The sequence below is a fragment of the Pleurodeles waltl genome, chromosome 10, assembly GCF_031143425.1.
Source record: "Pleurodeles waltl isolate 20211129_DDA chromosome 10, aPleWal1.hap1.20221129, whole genome shotgun sequence".
Taxonomy (NCBI): domain Eukaryota; kingdom Metazoa; phylum Chordata; class Amphibia; order Caudata; family Salamandridae; genus Pleurodeles; species Pleurodeles waltl.
In genome coordinates, this window is record NC_090449.1 from 337,560,569 (window position 1) to 337,576,883 (window position 16,315).

The 16,315-nt window shown below is 44.3% G+C and overlaps 1 protein-coding gene across 1 annotated transcript in view; it reads right to left on the reverse strand.

The window, feature by feature from the left end:
- Positions 1-14,984: 14,984 nt before the first annotated feature.
- PMM2 (phosphomannomutase 2) overlaps positions 14,985-16,315 on the reverse strand; it is a 168,441-nt gene continuing 167,110 nt past the window's right edge. Inside the window, exon 8 of the mRNA XM_069210533.1 lies at positions 14,985-15,450. Coding sequence (XP_069066634.1) covers positions 15,346-15,450 — 105 coding nt within the window. The 3' untranslated portion in view covers positions 14,985-15,345. The remainder of the gene's footprint in view (positions 15,451-16,315) is intronic.

The following is a 16,315-nucleotide window of genomic DNA, read 5'->3' on the forward strand; positions in this document are numbered from 1 at the left end:
GGGTGGCACAATCAGTGCTGCAGGCCCACTAGTATAATTGAATCTACAGGCCCTGGGCACATGTAGTGCACTTTTACTAGGGGCTTATAAGTAAATTTAATAAGCCAATTGGGTATGCCAATGTTACAATGTTTTAAGGGAAATATGCACTTTAGCACTGGTTTGCAGTGGTAAAGTGCACAGAGTACTAAAACCAGCAAAAACAACATCAAAAAGTGGAGGGAGGCAGGCAAAAAGTTGAGTGTGACCACCCTAAGGCTGTCAGGTCTAACACGTGCGAATTATGAGGCTGGTGACTCCATCGTAAGATCCAGTCGTGGCTGTTGCATCCCCTTCAGACTCAGAGGGGGCCTGGGAGGGCAGAGGCTTGACCCTATCCATGGAGTCTGGCTGGCAGTCATTATGGTCTGTTATCGTCGTCACTGGGGGTCTCTTTCATTCCCTTTCCTTGTTCCTAGATTTGGGTCTATTTTGAAATCTGGATCGGATACGTGCAGGCTGTGGATTGGTATGGGCAGGTTGTAGATCTCTTTTTGGGGGGTCATATTTACATAGTGATCTTTGTTCAGTGGCCCATTCCAAGGCAGCCTAGGGGTGTCAAAGAACTGAGTACAGGAGCTATGCACCATCCACGGTCTTGCAAGGAAGAGTAGTGCATAAGAAATGGGCCTCACCCTGAGTTTCTGCTTGATGATGTCAAAGGATTTGAATTGGGCTTGTGTTGTTTTGATTAAGTCAGGAAATATCATAATGCGTGAGGATTGATTTATACGCTGGTTACGTGTCCAGGCATCTCTAAGGATTCAGTCGTGATAACAAAAGTTCAAAACTTTGACGATCAGAGGTTGCTGAGAGGCCCCAAGAGGAGGCCGTTGTGACTGCTCACGGTGTGCCCCATCGATTATAAAACAGGGTGACAGTGAGCCCTCCATCATCAAAGAGGAAAGCCATGTCTTCATGAAGGTCATCAGATATGGGGACACGACCTCCTCTGGGAACCCCACCAAGCAGAGGTTACTTCTCCAGGAGTAGTTCTCTGCGTCCTCTGTCCTCGCCTCTAGGGCACGAAACTTTGTCGTCAAGGAGGACACTGTGGATTTGAGGTCAGAGGAATTGTCCTCAAGCACGGATATTCAGCCCTCGACTTCTGTCACTGGGACCAAGACCACACTCAGGTCTTGTCTCAGCAGGGCAACCTCAACACAAACCTCTCCAATTTTGGACTACAGGGCCTCTCAAGATGTCTGAATGGCCTTTAGGATATGTTGCACGTCAGAGGGCGATGAATATACCAGATTAGGGTCTCCATCAGGTAGACATTTAATTGCCTCCAGAATATTGGTGGTGTATTTATCAATTTTGGATTGAGAGGTGGAGGCTGGGGGTCTATACTTGCCCATGCTGGCACCAGGGTGAAAGGAAGGGGAGGGCTGGAGGAGGCAGAGTCCACCCTGGCTCACAGGAAACCACAGAGATACTGATAAATGGTAAGAGGTGGAAGTCAGCAGAATGAAGAGCTTCACCTCAGTCTGGGGTCATCAAACACTTGTGCATAAGAGATTGTAGACGTATTACCCAGGACCCTCTTGCCCTTGGGAGGCAGCACAAGCAGTCAAGGGAGGCAATCAGAGGGGTGACTCCACTGAGGTAGGCTAAGTCTTCAGCCCAATAGTCTGTGAAATCTCAAGTAATTGTTGCCCAACAATTTCAAACAGTTCCGAAAAGCAAACCCCCCTCTCCTGTCAGGAGCGGGAGATCTGTGGAGCCAGGAGATTGTCTACAATAATTTGCATCTCCCATCCAGCACCCTCATGGCATCCAAAACAGCGACAAGGGGTGGCAGGGCCAGGTGAAGCAGTAGTGGGGTATCACTTGGCAGCTTGGCCGGATCAGAGAAATGGCCTCAGCTGTTTAGCCCCGCAACCCCGAGTTGCTGGTGGTAAGTAGTTCCAGTTTTCAGCTAGGTATCTGGGGAGGGGCATCGGGGCACACATTCCTTCAGCCGAGCCACGCAGCAACTCCACGAGGGTAACTTCAGCTTCCGGTGCAGTGCACTGTCATTGCAAGGGCCGCCTGCATCCAGAAATCAATGGGCGCAATGGGCCACGTAGAGAGCAGCAGAGCACTAGAGAGTAAATCACAGCAGGCCTCTCACCTTTTAAATCCCTTGTGGATTCAACTGCGCTGTCTACTGCAAAGTCCACACCTCAGGGTAACCGTGGCCCCATGGCATACAGTCGTCAAGCGGGTCAGTGGGCTCCACAGCAAAATTCTTCAAACTGTGACTGTGGGCCACGTGGTTTATTTGGGCCATTGGGAGTCCGAATCGCCGCACTCCTGATGGCCAGCAGCCGCACAGCAGTGCTGTAAGTGGGGCCAATGCAGAGCGAGGCGGCAGGATCCTCTCCTATGCCGCCCTCCCAGCAAAGGAGATCGCACCCCTGGGCCTCGCAGTAACCTGGGACGCTGGCAGAAGCAGTCCAAGCCGTCGCGCAGACGGCCCTGCCCTCTCCCCCCCCCCCCCCTCCAGAGGGGCAGTGATCAGGCCTACGAGGTCCACAACAAGACCCTGATAAAGGCTGCAGTCGGTGCAGGAAGGCTAGGCATGCAAAGTAGGAAATTAAGGTGTGCATCATGCCCCTGGGAGCTTGAGGTCCTCTCCTCCAGCATCTGGCCTGTCTGCAACGGATCTGGGCAGTCACCATGTTGAGGGCAGGAGAAGCGTCACAGCCTCAATGTCGACAAAGTCATTCTACAAGGGGCAGCGTCATGGGTTGGTTTCTTTCTCTAAGGGGGACATAGCTTCCCATTTGTACAGTTAAAGGGCCCCAGGATGCTGGGCTTATCACAATCGCCAGGGAAAGTGCAGAAACATTTCTAAAACACACCTGCAAACTTGCCTGCTAAGGCCATGTCCCCTCTGCATTAATTTTTATTAATGTTTTTACTGTGACAGGTACAGTGTTTAGTTTAAGTCTTTGGTTGCTGATGGGGCCGACTAGCACTTGTTTTTAGGGACCAGCCCTTATTTTCCCTCATCAGACACTGTCTGAGAACACCTGAGGGAAAAAACAAACACAGGGGTAAAGGACGAGGAGGAAAAAGATGGATATCCTTCACAAAGGGAGAAAGCAGGAACCTGCGAGAACAAGGTAAAAGGGTCTGGTGTGTCTGGTAGTGGAATAAAGAAGCACAAGGTGATGAGCAGATGTGTAATAGCACTGGTTGTGGGCTTCTGAGCAGGGCTTTGGGCACCGGTACGCACTGGACAGGTGATGCTGCACATTCTCCCTCTACAGTGCTCTTCAAAATAGGCCCGTTATTATTTTCTGTCTAACTTAGTTTTTAATTCCTAAGGGGAAATCTGTCATCATTGAGGCACATTTCAGACAGAGAGAGACTCCATCATCATATATGGGATTTCATGACCCCTTAGGAGTCCCCAAATGAGAAGAATTTAACTACAATGTTCCTGATTACTGGTATTTGCCATCTAGCTTTCCTTGTGGTAGATGTTTTAACCTCTTGGAGATGCTTTTCACCACCCAGTGTTGAGCCCTTTTTAGATGTTAGAGGTAGCTAGAGTTTAAACCATAATAACTTTAGTTCTACAAAAGGTATCCATTCCAAATTGGAGACTTTTTCTGCAATGTGCTGGGGATTCTAAAGATTCTCAGGGTTTGTAGATTTCCCTGGAGAGAACCGAGGGAATCACCAAAATATAACTATTTTCTTTTTTTGGGGGAAGAAAAATAGGAAAACGTGCTGTGTAAGAAAGTATGTTTTTTTCTAAAATTGCATCACCAAAAACTTTTCTGTGCTAGGATTATCATATTCTCAGCTTTTGGGATAGAAGCAGAGTGGTACCAAAAACAATTATTCATCATAGTTTTTGCATTATTGTAAGACATAGTCCATTTTTCCTATTTTTTTGTGGTTTGAGCCTGCTTGCAGTTTGTGGAGGAAAATGAGGTGAAACCCATGGGTTATCCTGGAAATCTAAATTTCTGTAAAGTTGACAAGTCTGAATTTTGCAAGGGGTTGTTTATATAGATCCTTCAATGTTTTCTCAATACTAATTGTTGAAATAAAATAATAGAGAAAGTAAGTAGGGAAAAACAGTAATTTGTGGCAACTTATCAATTTCCAACTTGTTCTCACAATGGCTGATTCACAAGAGCTTTATACTGTTACGTCGGTCAGACCCTTCTATCTATAGAAATATATAGGCTCTGTAGGTTTTCCAAAAAACACCTGGCTCCCTGAGCCAACAAACTAGCTGCACTGTACAACAGTTTTGCACAGTATACTGACTATACAGCAATTCATGTGGCAAAATACAAAGAATGAAAAATAGGTAAGAAGGAAACCTATGTATTTCTGAAATGTACACAAGATACTGAGTTTAGAAACAGTGGCTGTTTGTACAACTCTGGGTTTGTGGTTACCAATACCATCATGTGGTTTAGATAGCCTTTTGTAAAATGTCTTTCTTGTGCAGTGGCTTACATTTGGAAAGCACACATGCAGAGAAATTCAGTTGGTAATAAGAAATGTTTTATTATTCTGTGGTCCCAAACATCTTCATGTGTATGGCTGGGCTTAGTGCCTGTGACAGAAAAAAACACCAAAATGCCTCAAACACGACCTGAAAACATCAAATAACCCCCAGCAAATCCAATGATTTTTTTTTTTTTTTAAATAACGTCAGTAGCTGCGGAATTAGGGATCCAGTTCTGCTGATACCCAGGGAAACCTACCATACCCAGACACTTTAGAAAACTAGACACGCAGGGGAGTCCACGATGGAGTGACATTGGTTTCAAACCTCAAACTTTGGCTAAAAACACACATTTTCCTCACATTTTTGTGAGGGAAAGATCCGGATTCTGAGAGATCCACAAATTTCCTACCACTGAGTGTTTCCACATATTTCCATATGAAAATAGTACCCACTTGTGTGGATGGTTCTAGCACCCAGGATAGGAAAGGGTCTGAACCACAACATGAACACATCTATTTTTTTCTGCTCAAAACCAACCTGTTTATTTTTTTTATTTATTTGGGTAGCTGTAGGGTATGGGGCCTAGCTCAGTCAGCACCTTGGGAGACCACCAAATCCGAACCTTTCTGAAGACTAGACACTTGTGTGAGCCAGTGGTGTTGTGACTTGAGTGGCTCTCACAAGCTTTTCTTACCGAGAAGCACTCACACTTTGGCTGAAAACACACAATCTCCTCATATTTCAGAGAGGGAAAGTTTTGGAATCTGTAGGGAGCCACACATTTCCTACCATCCAGCATTCCCTATTGTCTCCCATAAAAAATTATACCCCACTTATCTGGGTGGGCCTAGCACCTACAATCGTAAATGGTCCAAAATGCAACATGGACACATCAATTTTTTCCACTCAAGCCAACCCTTTTTTTTTTGCAATTTAGGTAGCCTCAGATTTGGGCCCAAACACAGCCTGCATCCAGGCAAATCTACCAACAACAAACATTCCTGAAAACTAGACATCAGTCGGAATCCCAGGTGGTGTGATTTGCATGATGGATCTCACAAGATTTTTGTAGCTAGGATCCCTTCCAAACCTCAAACTTTGGCTAAACACACACATTTTCTTGACATTTCTGAGAGGGAAAGTTCTGGAATCTGTGAGGATACACAAATTTCCTACCACGCAGCGCTCCTGCACATCTCTGGATAAAAACTGAACCCTGCTTGTGTGTGGTGCCCTAGCACCTGCAACACAGGCCTCAAAACGCAATGTGGAGACATCAGCATTAGGGGTAGCTGCGGTGATTGGGCTGCAGCTAGAGAAACCTACCAAATCCAGGTATTTCTGAAAACTAGACGCCCAAGGGAGTCCAGGATGGAATGTCTTGCCTGGATCCCATGATGTTTGCTTACATACAAGTGTGGTAGTTTTTTTATTGGAACAAGTGGGATAACTCTGGATAGCAGGAACTTTGTGGATCCCTGTGGATTCCAAATGTTTATGTCAAAGGAATTGAAATAAAATGCATGACTATAGGAAAACTTTGAGGTTTGCAAGGCATTGTGATAAGAAAATGTCATGGAATCCACATTAGGCAACCCATCCTAGAGCGCCCCAGGTATTTAGTTTCTGGAAAGTCTTTGTTTAGTAGATTTATCTAGGTGGCAGACAATTGCAGATGATTGCTTTTCCCTTTTGGAGTGGGGGTATAGCCCAATGCCAGGATGGTACCCTCAAACGTTTTCCCTAATATAAAATCCCTGGGGTCTAGTGGTCTTTTTATTTGATCCCTCCACTCGGCGGACAGAATAGGGGAAACCCCCTTTCTGCTCCAGGAGGGTAGACTCTATTGTCCCTTTTGGAGTAGGGGAGGTGGTCCAATTGTTTTGTTTGTTTGGATGCTATTATGAAATCCCTGCTGTCTTGTGGGCTTTCTGTTTCCCGATTTACAAATTGATGGGAAACCCCCTCTTAGCTCCACCCAGGTGACAGGAAAACTGGTTTGTCCTTCTTGGGGTTGAGATATGGCACAATGTCAAGATGAGACACCTGCACCCCTTTCTTTTGCCTAAAAATAAAATACGTTGTGGCTAGTGCACTTTTCACTCAGCTGAAGGTAGATTTGGGGCAACCTCGGCAATTTGAGCAAACTTCTAATTTGTCACTACTGCCCCTTCTCTAGGGGATATGGCTCGATGCCAGAGTTGGCCGCCCCATCGTATTGTTTGTCTTCGATCCATTTTGAAATCCCTGGTGTCTAGTGGTCTTTCTGCCACCACCAGATACAAAATCCGGGCAAACCTCTCTCTGCCACACAGTGGGCAAAAAAACAGGTTTGTCCCTTTTGGGACAGGGTAAGGCCCAATGCCAGGGTGAGACCCATGGACCACTTTATTTCGTCTGTATGTAACATTATTGGTGTCTAATGGGATCTCTGCCCTACCATCTTCCTCCAAAGAGGAACAGAAAAAACGTATTACCCCCTCTTAGGGTGGGGGCATCGCCCTAGGCCATGGTGTGCCACACCCAGTGCTTTTTTTTTTGCTTTTTTTTCTCACCAATATGCCCCCCTGGGGGAGAATGCAGAAAAACTGTTGTGCTCTTTTTGGGGAGGAGGTGTTGCTTTGCAGGTGATGTGCTGTCAGCATCCCTTCTGTTTCTAATTTTTTACTTATTGCCGGTGTCTAGTGGACTTTCTGTTCCCTTGGTTGGGGGCAGGGGGTAGACTAGGAGCAAACCCCACAAATATGCCCCCCTCCAGGGGTTGCAGCAGAAAGAATGTTGTGTGTGCCTTTTTGCGATGGGTGCATGTGGGCTGCCCTCACCGCCTCTTTTTAATTTTTATTATCTTTTGTGTCTAGTGGTCTATGAGCCTGGGGCAGATTGGGGGCACACCCTTAGGGGCAGAAGAACTGCTGTGCTCTGTTTGGGTTGGAAGCAAGGCTGTATGCCAGTTTGCTTTTATTATTTTCCCTGATATCTAGTGGGCTTTCTAGCCCCAAGGGGACAGGTTTTGGGGCGTAACGTACCTCCCAACTGCAAACAAGAAGTGCAGATAGACCATTGTGCTCTTTTCAGGGATAGGGCAATGGCCCTACTCATAACGGCCTATCCCTATTCCCTCATTTTTTTCTATTATTCCCTGGTGGACTTCTGCCACAAATCTGCCCCCCACGCTAAGTAGAAAGACTATTGTGCTCTTTATAATCCTATCTGCCCTCTGCTTTGAGGGTAGGGGGTGCAGAAAGACTGAGTTTATTAGCGGGGAGCAGAGGCCCTTGACCGAGGAGCCGCTCCGTCATTCAAAAAATCCTTGGTATCTAAAGAAGCACCAGGCAATCACATCCCATTGTGAATGCCTGGCACTTTACACTAAGAGGGAATTATCATTGGAAAGCTGGGTTTCTCAGCTTTCCAGTGATCCCTCTCTTTTAGATCAATTCCCTGGGAAAATAAGGCTGGTTTCAGCACAGATGGCAACACTATGGACATGGAGGTCATGTCCTTAGCACCCTAGAGTTTAAGATAAAACAAAAGCAAAGCTGTATGGTTTTGCCTGAGGCCACTGTTGCTGCTGACGTATGTATTACAGAGAGCAGCACTGAGCTTCTTTATGAAGGATCAGGCATCTGAGTTCCTCTTTCGTTACACTTGGCCTGATTTAGAGTTTGGTGGAAAAGGTCTCTGTTGCAAAAGTGATGGACTACCCTGTCTTCCAAACCCTAAATCTGCCTTCTTCATTTAGGGAAGGGCACATGTAACGTTTTCTGTCAACAAAGCCCCCTGTCAATGTACACAGATGACTGCTGGGCATCTCTCAAGTTGGTAGACAGTAGTGTATCTGGGTGGTGGAGGAAATGTTCTCCACTACTCCGATGGACAGAGTACCATCCGTCAAACCACAAAGCATGCCCTTAGGCAAATTGGTTAACAAGGGGCAATAACAAGATTTCTTAGTGACCATGGAAATTGAAGCTCATCGCTGAATTGAAGACTATTTGCAAATCGAGAGGAGAAGCAAGTTTACTTTATGCCCATTGGTTAGGTGGGGCAGTTGTTGCTACCGCAGACTGCTTGCAGATTATGGACCAACAAGGGTGGAAAAGAACTTGCTAAAGAGCCACAATATTTTCTTATTTCAAACATTAATCAAACGTTTCCAAGTATTGCCTTACAGGCACTTCCTTGTTGGAGGTGTCTGCAATCCTTAGAATTTTTCTTTTAATGAGAGTGTAAAAGCTTTTGAGATTGTGACTAATGGGAAGTGTCCTATGCTAATTTGCTTACATTTATTAATGTTTTTATGAAAGTGCTGAGTGCTGTGGTAATGTTCTGTCCAGTAGTGAGTGTGTGGGAAAGATTATAGCATTCAGAACATGAAATGAGTGTCCAAAACTACTTCGCAGTGCTGATCAAAGCAGGCTATCTTATGCTCAGATATTTTACACTGTAGCAGCGAATCTGCCATTGTGGATATAGACTAATCCGTCACCAAGGTTGTTCATTGCATTTGGAATATATTACATTTTTGTTTTTCAATCATTTCTTGATACTCCGATCGCTAATTGCAAACAAAATTTACATTTTAAGAAATTTGTTTGAGCCCCCCAAAAAAGTATTTGTGAGTGAAAGACTTCTTAATTACTGCATGTGCTCTGTTTAAATAGAAATCAATTACATAGTACCTGCCTTTCTAATTAACAAAGCCTTCTTTCGGCTGAATGCGAATAATCTCACCTAAATGGCTCTTTTTGTTCTGAAAATGACAGGGCTTTCTAGAGAAATGTCTGTGGTATGTTGAACACGACTTCATTCTCTATTTCTTGTGAACTGGCTGTTAATGGGAGCATCTGAAGATTAAAGCAGGTCTCTTTTCAAGAGACGATTTGATGGTAATGTTGCTGCACAAAAACTGATATTCTTCGACATTGGACATTGATCGATGGTTACAAATAAAAATGACCTTTAGGGCTCTACTGAGCTGCTCAAAGCTGGAAGCCTATTGAAAACCATACACTGCTCACCTGTCTCTTGCTCCTTTCGTCCACCACACTGCTAAATGCTGTATCACATTTCATGATAACCACACTTTTTGTCTTCTGGCAAAGCTTCTACTCAATACAGCAGGACTGACTTGGTATTGGTGGCAAACTATAGGTCTTATTGGTGCCCTGGGAAACATTGTGGCTCATGCCATCGGTCAGATCTGCTTATTATGAAAAGTTATGGGAAGGAAGTAGGCCTAGCCTATTTATTGTGAACAGCATTAGTTAAAGCCGGTAGACCTTTAACACTCGGCTGCTATTACACTGTGGTATAGGTAATAGACTGGTATTTTGTTACATGTAACCTCACAGACTACCTTAGTAGGCAAAGGTTTTGGTGTTGGCCAACCACTTGACAAACGACTAGGTTTTCACTATGGTGATTCTTGTTAGGACTTAATGAGAAGGGCTGTATATTGTTTTGAAAACTACTGTCCTGCATTTTAGAAATGTAATAACTGTATTTGCATGATGATTGCCAGTTTAATTGCACTTCAATACACCTGTGTCGGTTAAGGTGTAAAGCTAATGGTAAAAGCTATAGGCCTTATCAGTTCATTGGAAAAAGTCATGCCAGATTGCATACGTTTGATCTGCTTATTATGAAGCGTTAGGACAAAGCCAGTAGGCATGGCCTACTTAATGAGACAAGCATGTGTCAAAGGAATTGGATTTCAAGGGTGAATTGTTATTACACTATGCTAAAGCCTCTAGGCAGGTATTTTGTTACACAGAATCTCGCAGTTTACAGTAGTAGGGAGGGGTTTTGGTGTTTGTGATACTCAGTACCACCCATTTGGATAGAAGATTGACACTAAGGTAATCCTTAACAGGCTCTATTAGAAAGGATTTTATATTGTTTTGACAACTGCAATTTATACATATTTGTAATTATATCACCATATGCCTGATGACTGCCTTGTGGGAAATCTTATGTCCAATACAACAGGTCTGAATTGGTTATGGTGACAAGTCAATGATAAAGGTTATAGGCCAGACTGTTTATTATGAAAGTTTGCGATAAATAAGGGCAATGGGCCTGACATATTGTGAAAAGCATAAGTTGAAGTCAATAGGCATGTATGGATGAATATGTTAGTACTCTGTAATAAAGCCTACAGATATGTATTTTCTTACATGACATCTCACATATTACCTTTGTAGGGAAAGATTTTGCTGTTGGTTACCCCCTCTGACAAACTCTAGCGGCAGAAGACTAGCACTATAGTCATTATTGCTAGAATGTCTTTGGAAGGACCAACAGATGTTGGCCACCTGCCAGGAGCTTGAAAAAAAACATAATTAAATTATATATATATATATATATATATATATATACACACACATATATATATATATACACACATACATACACATACACACACACAGTGTCCTTTACACTCCACTTCTCTTCAGCCTACATCAATCCTGCACTCTCTTGCCTGGTGAATGATAGCATTTTCGGATCAGATGTGCACATTCACTTGTAGATTAACACACTTTTTGTTAGGGCTGGATGGCAGTCTTCTACTTTTCAATTTTCTTCTTTTACAGTTCCCCTTAAATTGTTGCTTCTCCTCTTGCTATTTTATTTTCTTCTTAAGAGGCTACAACAACTTTCAAGACAGTGCCAATGGACTGCTTGCTTGCCGTTCATTTGTTCTGAAGTGCACAGCATCCAATGAGGCTACTTCCTCTAAACCAGGTCAACTCTTCATTTGAACTTTTGAAGATAGGCAACATGTTGTTTTGAAGCCTAGTAGCCAAGTACTAACATTAAAATAATAGACTATGTACATTACCTCTGCAAGACAGACACCCGTTACTATGTTTAGTTTAGTTATTTTAAGCATATGCCCACCATGTTACACTGCAGTATGTTTCTTTTTTTTTCTACTTGTACTCTTCTAATCTATCTTTCATATGCTATGGAGTATGGTGGACTATTGAGGATGCATCAGAGGATGAATGTGAGGTTTGTAGTGGGTACCAGTGATCCACCTTAGTGGAATGTAGGCAGTGTCTAGAATCCACGCTATCTAGGGGTAGTTGTAGCAGAGCAGCCAAGCTGAACTAGGAGACAAGCAAAGTTCTTGCAATATCACTAAAGTCACACAGTACTTATACACAAGAAAGACAATACTCAGTGTTACCAAAAATAAAGGTACTTTATTTTAGTGACACGATGCTAAAAATATATTAGAGGCTATACTCCCTCTGGATGCAAGTGCTATACACAATATACACACTAGAGACATAGTCCAGAAGTCGATGAAGAGTCCAGGAAGAACAGGAGCCCCTGCTAACCCGGGTGAAGGTGCAAAAGTGGATTCTCCATTTGGAAGAAGAAGTCAGAAATGCACCAAAGAAGACAGCTGCAGGTTCCTGCTTTGTGCAAGAGATGTCCCACTTCGAGTTGTTGGATGCAGGCTAGTTTTCTTCGATGTATTCCACCAACAAGCCTTGGTTCACCCAAATGTCGCAGGTGGCGGAAAAGGGCGCTACTTGGGCCGAGAAGGAACCTGGGTGTCTCAACTCAGACTGAGGAGATAGAGGGGGCTCTGAGCACTTTAGAGGGCCCTCGTAAGAGACCAGGCAGCACCGGCAGGAGTCCCAGATCATGGGGACAAAGGAGGAGCAAAATTCGGTTGTCGCAGCACTACACAAAGGGCTCCCACTCTGCCAGAGAACAACTCAGGGAGCTGAGCGTCGCAGGTTAGAGTGCTGGGGACCTTGGCTACGCTGTGCACGAAGGATTTCTGGAAGAAGCGCACAGAAGCCCTAGAAGCTGCAGAACATGCAGTGTACATGGGTACTGTCTGGCTTGGGGAGCAAGCCCTTACCTCCACCAAATTTGAACAGCTGGACCTTTGGACAGTCAGGATCACTTCGGTCCACCATCTGTGTTTCAGGGATCACGCTAGTCAACAGGAGAGGAGTCCCAGAGTAAAGGTTGTCGTTGCAGAGAGGTGCCTGCTGAAGCAGGGTAGTGACTCAGTCACTCAACTGGAGATTCCTTCAGTCCTTGTGGTGCAGAAGGAAGACAGGCAGTCCTCAGAGTATGCACAACCTGGAAACTGTTGCAGTTGCTGGCAAGAGCTGAAGTTGCAGAGTTGCAGTAGCCTTCTTAGATACTTTGTTGTAGCTACAGTGTTCCTGGAGCAGTCTGCGGCTGATCCGACGGTCAGAAGCTGAAGAAGAGGATGCAGAGGAGCCCAGGTGGAGTCCTGCAAACCAAATCTGAGGAAACACCCAAAGGAGAGACCCTAAATAGCACTGAGGGGGGGGGGTTGGCTACCTAACCTGGTATGCTCCTATCAGGAGGGGTGTCTGACGTCACCTGCTGGCACTGGCCACTCAGATGCTCCCAGAGGGTCCCCACACCTTGGAATCAAAGATGGCTTACGCCATGGACACTCTGGAGGAGCGGTCGGCACCACCGTTGAGGTGGTGATGGACAGGGGAGTGGTCACTCCCCTTTCCTTTGTCCAGTTTCGTGCCAGAGCAGGGACTGAGGGTCCCTGAACCGGTTAAGACTGGATAATGCAAGGAGGGCACAGTTTGTGCCCTTCAAAGCATTTCCAGAGGCTCTGGGAGGATACCCCTCCCATGCCTGTAACATCTATTTCCAATGGGAAAGGTTGTAACACCCCTCTCCTACAGGAAATGCAATGTTCTGCCTTCCTGGGATTGAGTTGCTCAAGCCACAGGAGGGCAGAAACTTGTCTGTGAGGTGGCAGCCGCTGGGGCTGCAGTGGAAACCTCACAGAGCTGGTTTGGCAGTACTGGGGGTCCATGGTGGAGCAGCAGGGTGCATGGAATTGGTCCCCCAATACCAGAATTGGATTAGGGGGGGACAATTCCATGATCTTAGACATCTCACATGGCCATATTTGGAGTTCCTATTGTGAAGCTACATATATGTATTGGCATATGTGGTGCACGCTTATAATGGTGTCACCGCACTCACGAAGTCCAGGAAATTAGTCATGGACAATGTGGGGGCACCTTTGCTAGTGCAAGGGTGCCCTCACACATAGTAACTTTGCACCTAGCCCTCAGTAACTGAAGGTTAGACACATAGGTGACTTATAAGTTACCTGGTGCAGTGAAAATGGCTGTGAAATAGTGTGTGCACTATTTCACTGAGGCGGCAGTCGCAGTACTGAAGGAGTGTTTGTATGAGCTCCTTGTGGATGGGATACGAAATGCTGCAGCCCATAAGGATCTCCTGGAACCCCAATGCCCTGGGTACTTAGGTACCATATACTAGGGATTTATAAAGGGGGTCCCAGTGTGCCAATCTGGATTGGAATATGGAGTCACTAGGATATAGTGGCAAATTTGGAAACAGAGAGCGCATAAGCACTGGAGTTCTGGTTAGCAGGACTCCAGTGACAGTCAAAAATACTGACAAAACAGTAAAACCTACTGCATATGGGCCACAAACTATGAGCCCTGGAGTCTTGACTAGCAGGATCCCAGTGAGACAGTAAAAACACACTGACAAACAGGACAAAAATGGGGGTAACCACGCTAGAAAGAGGCTAGTTTCTTACAATGAATGCAATAATAAGTCACGGGATGGATGAATGGATGCCTGAGTGAAAAGATGAATCACAGAGTATGTAGGATGGCTTGAGTGCCTAACTCATCAATGACCCAAAAAGCTTTTTCATTCATAGGTCAGACCTACTGGCATTTCCAATGCTTGTTGATGTGTTGAGGTTAGTTTTGTTTACTTTGTTGTTTGGGCAGTTGTGCTAGGAAACTTTCAAACTGCTAGATGGCTTCTATACTCACCAAAGAGTTGCTGCCAGCTGCTGCTCCTGAAAATAATGTGCCTCAATAAATTCAATGGAAGCACTCCCTGTGATGCCAAATGATACACCCAACAACCATCATGAAGGTAAGAGATAAATGCCCTGCTAGGTTATCCATGACGTGACTGACAAAGTCCTACTGCAAAGGAGGAAGAATGACGACCCAAATCCCACCCTTTATATACTGAAACAACAGGTCAAACGTCTTAGATGTCTAACCACACCTAAATAGACCCTTCCCAATCATCCATACACAACAAAAACAGGGTATTCTTCTTGCTAAACAACCCAGGAGAGCTCTTCAAGGACCACAATAATAGCATGAAGAAGTAGAGAAATAGTACAATATAACAGATTACCATAACTGTATTGAGCACAAAATAAAATCTGACACAAATGAAAACTACACACCAAATAGACGACGTTGAAATGTAAAAGCACTTTTCATATGAATTATATGTCTGAAGCTTACGTTTTGATAATATAAAGAACAGATTTGCAGAAATGCATTTCACACTCTGGAGATGGATTATTAAGCAGATAAACACATTTAGTAAATTGGCGAAGCTGCCTTTGATTTTCAATGAAATCTAAAAACCACAACGTACAAAACCATAAATGAAAAGTTAATATTTTTATTTATCAGCAATCGTAAGTAGAGGATACTGCGACAATATTTTTAAAATATACATACAAACTTACGAACAATGTTGTAAAAAGACCGACACTGGGCCTTGCGACATAAATATCAAGCTAGCACAAAGGCAGCTTATGAGGAAGACCAACGCAAAACTTTATTTGCTGTGTTCCAGTAATTCCCAGTTCTGGTAGTAGAATCCCATTGTGTACCTGTTAACATATTTATATTTAAATACGACATTTAGGTGCAGATGTCTATTTTTATTCCTCCATTTCATTTCATTTCAGCTTCATTTCCAAGTTAAAAGGAACACTTCACGGAGTCTGAGGGAGGAATTCATTTGAAAAAAAGCTCTTCACAGGTCCGTTTCGTGTCCTCTGGCGATGCTACTGAATAGCCCACTGTTCTTGGGTCAGCATAGATCTCGTAGTCATTGCCTCCCTGCAAAAAGAAACAACGGAAGGTATTGATGTAAAATGAGGAGCCATGACTAAGGGCCTGAATTTGAGTTCGGTGGGTGGGTCACCATCACAAGCATGAAGGATATCTCGTCTGTCCTATTACAGGTACCGTTGGATATAATGCACTTTAATAAGGAGGACAGGATAAACGTCACGTTTGTGACAGGGGAACCCATCCCCTGATCTTCAAATCAGACCTCAAGTGCTTAATGATTCTGTCTTCAAAGTATCAGGGACCAGATTAAATGCACCGATACTTTTTTTAATCTTGTCTAAAGGGAATTGTCTTTTATATATTCCAATTGATGTTGCCAAATCTTTTTATTGTACCTTGTAAGACTAATTAATATTCGTAGTTACAGTGTTTTCCTTCGCTTGTCTGCACAGATTGTAAAATATTACAAAGGCACATTAACCTCTGCAGATGAGGGACGTCTTATGCTATCCAAATGCCTTGAGCTCTATGTCCAGTACCTCTGTACCTTGACACAAGAATTAAATGGGTCAAGATGGCTCATCATCACACTTTTTCTATGCACCAGGAGCTGCCCCACACACAAGACCCTCGACTCTGATATTCTTATTCCACTGTGCAGAAGAACTTCTAACTTCACTTTCTAATTCAACTTCAAATTCATCCTTACTAGTAACATACTCTGGATCTACTTTACTGCCCTATCAGTCATAACTCTCCTCTTCCCTTTCTATTTGAATGTTTTTCTTCTTGCCTGCTTCCCCCCTCCTTTCCCAGCTTAACCCAATAGCGAGGGCCGACAGTCCCTCTTGTGACCCATCTTACTCCTTCATCTCCAAAACAATTAAGGATGAATTCCTAAAGTGCTATT